Below are 7,751 nucleotides of genomic sequence, written 5' to 3' on the forward strand. Positions count from 1 at the left end.
TATACCCTATCGTTAAAAGACGACAACACATTTTGTGTCACTTTTAACACAACTTGTGTTGTCTCTTTTGTTTGTTTGAACACAACATTACCACAAAATGACAATAAAAATGACACATAATGTGTTAAATAGCAAATAAAATCACTTTTTACTATTTAAATACTATTTAAGTCTGTTTCTGTACTAATAAGAGTTTTTCTGGCTTTTTAATAATGCATTTTTAATTGCTTTGAAAAGAGACAAGAACTGTGCATGTATACAAAGAGCTGCTGTCTTTTTCTTTTAGGTATATCTTTAATGTGGGACCAGTGTGTCAAGTGTAAAGCAGTGACCAAGTGAATTGAATGCTTTACCTTTATCTGTTATAATATTTAATGGGGTGGTTTCCCGGACAGGGATTAGCTTAAGCCAGGACTAGGCCTTGGTTTAATTAGGAAATATAACTAGTTTTAACAAACATGCCTTACTAAAAACATTACTTTATTTTAGTCTAGGACTAGTATAATCCCTGTCCAGGAAACCGCCCGAAAGTGTTTTAACATAATCCTGTTGTTGTTTTAACATAATCCTGTTGTGACTCTTTAAAAATCCTGTGTAGGATCTCACAATTGTATTGTTTACTTAACAGGGAGCAAACATGGATTTTAAAGGAACAACATCTCAACCAGATCAACAACAACAGGAAAAGACTAAAAAAATAAAGCAGCTATTTGACAAACTTTACCCTAAAGGCAGGAACCACAGACTTCTGTAATCTGCATGGTGATGCAGGAACCAATGAGAAACAGCTGCAGATCCTGACTAAAATGTCTTCAGTCAATGTTGTTATTTTACCACAACTTTACAAGAATGACAAAAACGCAATAAAGATACAAGAGCTGTACAAAGACAAAAAGCCACTTATTTGTCTTCTAACTGATGATGAATCTGCTGCAAAGCAGAAGAAAGGAATATATAAAATTGGTTTGAAAAACAGAAACCAGTCGGATGTATCCGTAGAACTCAGAAGAGCAATAAGCAGTTGTCTGTCATCTTCAGAATCAGCTTCCTTGTTCAGACTTGAAGATTTCTCCAAATGCTCAGACATCAGAGTAGATGAGGAAGATGACGAAGACTGCAGGATAGGAAAAGAAGCAGCACAGCAGATGATAAGTTTACTGGAGAATAAAGATCTGACAGAAATCAAAGAATCATTTCTGCCCTGTCAGGGAAAACTGTGGCATCTGTGGTGTCAGAAGAACAAAGAACTTCATCAACCTCAAGGGGAGGAACTAGAAATAGACATAAGCACTAAAAAGACAGAAATGATGAAGATTCGTGAAGAGCAACATGAATCTAATATGAGTGAGTTTATAAAGTTCTTTATAAAACAAATGAACTCCGATTCTGCATTTAGGATGTTTTTTCTCAAATGGCTCAGAATCCTCCTGGATCAGTATACCTCAGAAGATCTTTCTAAACTACATCACAAATATGATGAAAAGTGGTCAATGGTCTTAAAGCTCAAAGAGACCAACGAAAAACCTGATAATGTCAATGAAGTACAAACTGAGCTTGAGAAAATTTCTGAAGAACTTCAAGCTGCAACATTTGGCTTGGAGCACATCTTCAGAGAGATCGGTCAGATCTATGAATCATGTTCATCTGTGAAGACAGTCAAAGCAGGTCTGGAGTTTGATTTGTCTTCTCTCCCGAGTTTTGCAGCTGAGATGATGATTTCTGGATTTCCACTGGAGCTGATGGATGGAGATGCTGCTCATGTTCCTCTGATCTGGGTTACTGCTGTTCTAGGTGAACTCATCCACAAACTGGAAGACCAGAGAGTCTTTGTGATGTCCGTTTTAGGGATTCAGAGCTCTGGGAAATCCACCATGCTCAATGCCATGTTTGGACTTCAGTTTGCAGTCAGTGCTGGCAGGTGCACCAGAGGAGCTTTTATGCAGCTGGTCAGAGTATCAGAGGAGATGAAGGAACAGCTGAAGATTGATTATATTCTGGTTGTTGATACTGAGGGTCTTCGGGCTTTAGAACTCACTGGAAGGTCTACAAGACATCATGACAATGAATTGGCCACATTTGTTGTGGGTCTTGGTAATCTGACTTTGATTAACATCTTTGGGGAAAACCCCTCTGAAATGCAGGACATTCTTCAGATTGTTGTTCAAGCCTTTCTGAGGATGAAGAAGGTCAGATTGAATCCCAGCTGTATGTTTGTGCATCAGAACGTTTCAGACGTCATAGCTGGAGAGAAAAACATGGAGGGAAGGAGACGCCTGCAGGAGACACTGGATGAGATGGCGAAACTCGCTGCTAAAGATGAAGCCTGTGATGCAGAATGTTTCAGTGATGTCATTGCATTTGATGTACGTACTGATGTGAAGTATTTTGCTCAGCTCTGGGAGGGCAGCCCACCCATGGCACCACCAAACCCAAACTACTGTGAGAATGTTCAAGAACTAAAGGAAGCCATACTTACACAAGCCTCAAAATCAGGTGGCATAATGTTGAGTCAACTGAAAGATCGTATTCAAGATCTGTGGGAGGCTTTACTCAGTGAGCAATTTGTATTTAGCTTCAGAAATTCTTTAGAAATTGCAGCATACAGGAGACTGGAGACAGAATACAGCAAGTGGACCTGGACTCTTCGCAATGCTGTGCTGGAAATTGAAAACAAACTGCATAACCAAATAGAAAATGGAGCAACTGATGAGATTAAGGAAGACGATTTCAAAAGAGAACTAAAAGGAAAAAGTGAAGAGGTGAAAAAATCTATGTCGGATTTCTTTGAGAACGACACGGATAAACTCATACTGATTCAGTGGAAGGAGTCTTTTGAAATAAAAGTCAAAGAGCTTCGGGAGGGCATTACGAGAAAAACAAAAAGGAAATTAAATGAGATTATTCAGCAACGTGACCTGAAGAAAAGGATTGACGCTCAAAGGACACATTATGAAAATACACTTTTAGAAAAGAGCAAAGAACTGGCTTTAAAACACAAAGACAAAACGAATGATGAAGAAACTCTTAAGAAAGAGTTTGATCTGTTCTGGGGAAAATCTGTTAAAAAGATTACCACAGACAGTCCTCCAATTAAAGACATTAACATACTGAGAGATGTGAAAAAGCTCCTCAGTGGCACCTATAAAATTGCTCATATAAACACCTGGAAGGACATCACAGATATTTTCTTGGAGCCGAGTTCTGCACCTTATGTTCGGTTTAAAAAATCCAGTGGAATTACAGGACGTCTAAAAAATGCCGTCAGAGCAGTCCAAGAGACAATTGGTCTCACTTTGTCTGAGGAGGATGAAACCCAAATAACAAACCTAATAAACGATATTTCTGAGCAAACAGATAAGATGATCATGTCATTTAATGTGTCAAAGCTGGGCTACAACATCAGCTACATTCAACAAGTTATAGATTACATCAAAGCAAGAATAACACAATACGAGGAAGGCCTAGTGAAGTATGTGTTCAACGATAAATTCTTTGTGGATTTGGTATTTTATTTATTTGAGTATGCAAACAAGAAATTAACTGAACAACACAAGATGTTCAGAGAAGCCAATGATCCTGTATTGTACGTTGAGAAGAAGAGAGAAGAATATTACAGTATTTTCCAAAAATACTGTCAAGGAGCAACATCAGCCGCTATTTTTGGAGAGATCATCTGTCAGAAGCTAAGAGAACCGATGAAACAGAATGTCTACAAACACACTGCTAGAGATTTAGCTGATGAAATGCGATCAAACTGTCCATCACTTAATGGAAACAGAACAAATCTGGAGAAGCACATCCTAAAGGAATTGGCACTAGAGGAAACATTTCGTAAATACCTAAAATATATGAATGATCCCAGAAATCACTTCAAGTGTTTTATTAGAGGTGAAGTCAGTCAGTACATCAGTGATTACTTCAGTTTCAGTGTTCAGCCCAAGATGAAAGAGAACATTGAATCCCTGCAGAAGAAGATCATGGCAGCAGCACATGAATCTACTGAGCATGTTCAAGTGAACAATGGAGATGTTGATTTGTGGTTGACGTTCTTCACACAGAAGCTGTCAGATGATTTGATATTCTCTGTGAAGGACTTCAGTGGAGTGAGTCATGATGATGTTGATGATTTCGAACTACTAGAAGATGTAATAAGAGAAGAACTACCCTCTATAATGTTTGACATTAGCAGTAAATGCAACACAACAACATTTCCAGTATATCTGGACTGTAAGGACAGACCAGATGAGATTCTGATTGATCACTTCTGTCAGTGCTGTTGGGTTCAGTGTCCATTCTGTGGAGCCATCTGCACTAACACTATAGAAAACCATGATGGAGACCACAGTGTTCCTTTCCATCGTGTTAATGGACTGATTGATTGGTTTTACAGAGGAACACGAAACCTATCTATCGATATCTGCACATCTTCAGTAGCAAGTGATAGAAGTTTTGTTCCAAATAACTCATACAACTCATACAACTTATACGACTCAGATGACTCAGATGACGAAGTTCTCTGTAGAGAATACAGAACAGCGGGAGGCAAGTATGCAGAGTGGAGCATCACCCCTGACTTCTCTGAGCTGCCCTACTGGAAGTGGTTTGTGTGCAGATTCCAGAAATGTCTGGAAAGACACTACAGAAAAACATTCCGGGGTTCTGGTAGGATTCCATATCAATGGAGACAAATCACAAAACAAGATGCTCTTGAAAGTTTGGATAAATACTTTTAAATATAAATAAGCCAATGAAGCAGCTAAAGCCCCCCCCCCCAATGTAAATGCTCAGTTTGAATTATGTTATACTCTGTATTTTATTACATTTTAATTAACTTATTTTATTTATGCTTTAAATTTAAACACTTTAATCAAATTAATCGCACATCATTATTAATATTAGTGGGTGTGATGCTGTCCAACTTGATATGTTGGTCCACCAAAATATATTAAAGGGGAATTTAGAGGGAATTTTCACCACACTCAACATCAACATGATTTTTTTAACTAATGGCTAAATTGCAGTAATTTACACATGTTTATAAAATGGAATTAAGAGACTTATGGAAAATTAAATCAAGTTTTAATTATTGTTTATGATATGTATATGTAACGTCAATATTCTTAATTTATATGTCACATCAATATATTTATAGCTTAGTAGTACTTTTATTCATTCTTTTAGGTTTTAGATTATGGATTGGTAAGTCTTTTAGTAAGAAAACGGCAAACAGTGCTTTAAATTTGTTCAAAGCAACTTACAAAAATGAGGCAATAATATGAGAAGGGCTTTAAAAATTTACAAAGTTTCAAATGTACAGCTTTCAGACAAAGCAGTTAAGCTGTACGTGGCTTTAATGTTTTTCAGAAATAAAGACACACTGGTGACTGGTCTGAATTCCAAGAGCAAGAGTTTTGGTTTTGCAAAAAATCAAATTTTTCTAAAAAAATTATGAAAATTATACTGTTATACTGGTGGTGTTCTCTGTTCATAAAACCTTTCACTACCTTCCTATTTTACTATTTAATGATACATTAAAAATGTGTTTACTAATTGTATACATACAAATAACAATATATTACTTGGTTAACTCAAACTATTTACTTGTATTGTCTTTTATCATACTGTTGTAATGGATATATGCAGATAGGCAGTTTACTATATGTATGTAACAAATAAAATACTTTAAGATCAGGTACACCAATGCTCTGTGACTGTGTATAAGGAAATCTGTTTGTCACAGTTTTTTTTTTTTGATGTGCTGAGCTGCAGGTTTAAGTAACTGTTCTGGCTTTAAAGGCCTCAAAATGAACTGGTGGTGAAACTCTCTGTGAAAGTAACTACAACATACAGTGAGCAAAAAGAAAAACATTCTGGGGCGGTTTACAGGGATTAGACTAGTCCTAGACTAAAATAAATGTAAGAGCTGTCCAAACTGAAAACAACTGGGTGCAGCAGGCAAAGGGATATTACGCACTGCCCGAAAATAGTCCCCTGCCATTGAAAGTTAAGGGGATTATTTTCGGCTGCTGCGTAATATCATTGCGCCTCCTGCAGCCATGTTACAGCTGCAAAGTTCCTTGATTATTACACCAGAGCGAGAGTATAGTTCCTAGCCATATATCTGCCTAGAAAATCACAACCTTTCATTTTCTGTCGGTCTTAGCACACGATGTAACTACAGAAGAGTCACGTTTTAAATAGGAAAAATATCCAAATTCTTTGATTATTTTTTGCGCAATGCTAATGGTCTAATCAGATTCAATGGATTGTGCTAAGCTATGCTAAAAGTGATAGCAGACCCGGAGATCAGCTGAATGGATTCCAAAACGGTAAATCAAATGTTTAACTCGAGGGGAGCTGGAAAATTAGTAATTTTTAAAAAAGAGGAATGTCCCTTTAAGCTAATCCTTGTCCGGGAAACCACCCTTCACTCTAAAAATGTCTGGGTTATTTTTGACCCATAAATATTGGACAGAACACGTGTTGGGTTAAAAATTATTTTAACCAGTGGTGTAGTGGTGCCTGGAGAAGGGGGTATACTCTTAATTTTGCCCTCAATTTTTCTAATGCGTTCCAGCAATAGATAAACACCTTTTGTTATAAACAGCATGTAAAGAGGCTTGCAAGTAGATCACCATAAAATGGGCTAGTAGTATTTTCACATTGTCACTTAATTTTTGATGCTTGACTTCTTAGGATAAGGATCATTATGAAATAAAAGCCACAAAGAGGTGCAGATTTTACAGAAAATGGGTCTACTGGCTCACAGACTATAGGAATAGACAACTTATTATGAATTGTGAGTATACTTTTTTAGTTTGTTCACACATCAAAATTAGACAACTATTCTCTCACCTTGCACATATCTGGTCTAGTAGTTTCCCTTGTAAACTATCTTTTGGAACACCTGTTTTGCAACAGTTAGTGTAGGCCAGAGTATGCCAACATTATTTAGGGGGACATTTTGCAAATATTACAGGTAGGCCTAATACATTCATAAAATATATATATTAATACTATATCCCTAAAACATGAAAGATGAGGGAAGCAAACTTTACAATACTGTATAGCTATGCACTGTAAGTAGCTTAAAGCCTCAATATTTTCATAAAAATAACAGTATTTAATCTGTACACTTTACAACATGACACGATTAACCCAATGCAGGGTTTCTAAATTGATGCTTATATATTTTTGTCAAGGAACCTTCCACCTAATGTCAAGGACTCTAGTTGGGTAGTGCAACACTTATCTAAATATGACATAACAAATAACTGATTTAATGATTTTAAACAGATTCATTGTCAGTGCAGTTTTGACATACAGCGATGGCCGGGCAAATTGTAATTTCGAGCCCTGCGATAAGTTATTAACATAATTTACAAGTTCCTGTTTTTAAAATTGCTCACTTTGGTTGACGTCTTCATTGGAAACTGTAGCGGGACAGGCTGCATTTCTGTAGGCATCCTCTCTGACTTGGGGTGTGGGAGGCGGATGGAGCGGACGAGGGCGCTTGGCGATCGTTAGCTGAGCTGCTGGCTAACAACACTGATGTTGATTACTATCATTAGATTGAACTGCTAGCTAAAACGTGAATGTAGCATTGCGATGCTGTTTGTAAATCTGAAAAAAATGTTGTTAGCTTCATGTTTCCTATTAAAGGACAAGTTCGCTATATACACTTAAAGCCCTGTTTTCAGATTATTTATGGTGAAATAGAACGGTTTTGATTGAAATTTCGACATATACGG

At 37.0% G+C, this 7,751-nt stretch overlaps 1 protein-coding gene across 1 annotated transcript; it reads left to right on the forward strand.

The window, feature by feature from the left end:
* The first annotated feature begins 751 nt into the window (after positions 1-751).
* Positions 752-5,674, forward strand: LOC129438331 (interferon-induced very large GTPase 1-like). Its single transcript, XM_073862774.1, has one exon. It carries the CDS (start codon positions 807-809, stop codon positions 4,731-4,733), a length of 3,927 nt encoding a protein of 1,308 aa, XP_073718875.1. The 5' UTR covers positions 752-806; the 3' UTR covers positions 4,734-5,674.
* The last annotated feature ends 2,077 nt before the right edge of the window (positions 5,675-7,751 follow it).

This window comes from Misgurnus anguillicaudatus, chromosome 24 (genome assembly GCF_027580225.2).
Source record: "Misgurnus anguillicaudatus chromosome 24, ASM2758022v2, whole genome shotgun sequence".
Taxonomy (NCBI): domain Eukaryota; kingdom Metazoa; phylum Chordata; class Actinopteri; order Cypriniformes; family Cobitidae; genus Misgurnus; species Misgurnus anguillicaudatus.